Source organism: Chanos chanos, chromosome 8 (genome assembly GCF_902362185.1).
Source record: "Chanos chanos chromosome 8, fChaCha1.1, whole genome shotgun sequence".
NCBI lineage: Eukaryota > Metazoa > Chordata > Actinopteri > Gonorynchiformes > Chanidae > Chanos > Chanos chanos.
Genome location: NC_044502.1, coordinates 5,486,452 through 5,487,828, shown reverse-complemented (window position 1 = coordinate 5,487,828; position 1,377 = coordinate 5,486,452). Strand labels below are relative to the sequence as shown.

Genomic DNA, 1,377 nt, shown 5'->3' with positions numbered 1-1,377 from the left:
ATGGATCTGGATGGAATCGGTGAGTCCTCTGTCTGTCGGCATTCCGGGCTTTTCCACGGCATCTTAATCGCCTCCCCAAACTACTATCGGTGCCTTGTTTTCACTGAGCGGTGGTGCGTCAAAGACATTGCCGTCCAGTTGCGTGTACGCTTGTTTTCCGTTTCACCGATATCTGTGACGTTCATTTCCTTCATTCGTTTCCCTCCGATTCATTTCCCGTTCGATTACGCACGTTCCCACCGCGTTTGCGCTTTGTGCCGAGTGTGCTGTGTTCCGCAGAGGGACTGAACGAAGTCCGTCCGGCGGTGTACCGCGCGTCGCTGAAGCTTCGATCCCTGCAGAAACTATGCCAGCGTGAGTACACCTTCCCCTCTTTATACTTAACCCCATCGTAAGCATGCATCATCTGCCCACGTGTCCTCCTGTCCTGCTGTGTTCTGTATCTGCTGGGACTGCAGGTGGCCGTGGTACTCTCTGATCCCCTGTACACGCTTGCACACGCTTGACTTGTTTTAGCGTTTCTTTCAGGTTCTTCCATGCACTGTGTGTGTGTGTGCATGTGTGTGTGTGTGTGTGTGTGTGTATGTGTGTGTGTGTTTCCCTGTGGAACACCATTCTTGTGTTACTGTAATGTTACACACACATTCTTGAGAAGAAAAAAAATGTGGTGTGTCTCAGTGCACGCGGTGTCACTGAAGGAGCTCCGCCCAGCTCTTCGCCATCTGGGCGGAGCGAGAGACCCCAACGTGAGGCTGTCTCAGGAGGACATCAGACAGAGCTTGGAACGACTTTTTCAGGACGTCTCCCGGCAAACTCCGGGTCAGGTGACACCTGAGGCCACGGATCAGACTATCAGACTCCTCTTCAAACTGTTTGACAGGTGAGAGTGATGGTCAGGCGAACCCTTAAATAAAGCCTCACAATACCTCTTCATTGTCCTTGAACATAACAGGGACTTATGTTGTGTTTTTCTTCCCCCCGAGATGGTGGGGCTGTCCTTTGAAAATATTTTTTTAAAAATAGAGAGAATTAATTTGGTTCATAGATTAGGAAGTTGGGATGATTTTTATTTTGCTGCAACCTTGACAGGCACAGTCACAAACCAAGTGGTGTCACTTCTGTGTTGCCACAATGTTCCCCATCAGGGGACCTGGTCCGTCTCAGTATGAGTTAACTGAGTGTCTGTGTCGGTCCTGACAGAGAGCAGACTGGCTCAGTCTCCCTCAGGTCAGTGGAGGCAGCACTAATTGCCCTCTCTGGAGACACACTCACAGCCAAACACAGAGGTGAGTCTCTCTTTCTCTCTCTCTCTTTCTCTCTCTTTCTCTCTTACGCACACACTCCAAAGACACACTCCTTTTCATTAACTCAGTTACA

At 49.9% G+C, this 1,377-nt stretch overlaps 1 protein-coding gene across 1 annotated transcript in view; it reads left to right on the top strand.

Annotated features, from left to right (window-relative positions):
- Window positions 1-1,377, top strand: part of dytn (dystrotelin) — an 8,043-nt gene continuing 6,666 nt past the window's right edge. The window contains 4 exon segments of the mRNA XM_030781806.1: window positions 1-19; window positions 280-354; window positions 679-880; window positions 1,201-1,286. Of these exon segments, the coding sequence (XP_030637666.1) occupies window positions 1-19; window positions 280-354; window positions 679-880; window positions 1,201-1,286 (382 nt within the window).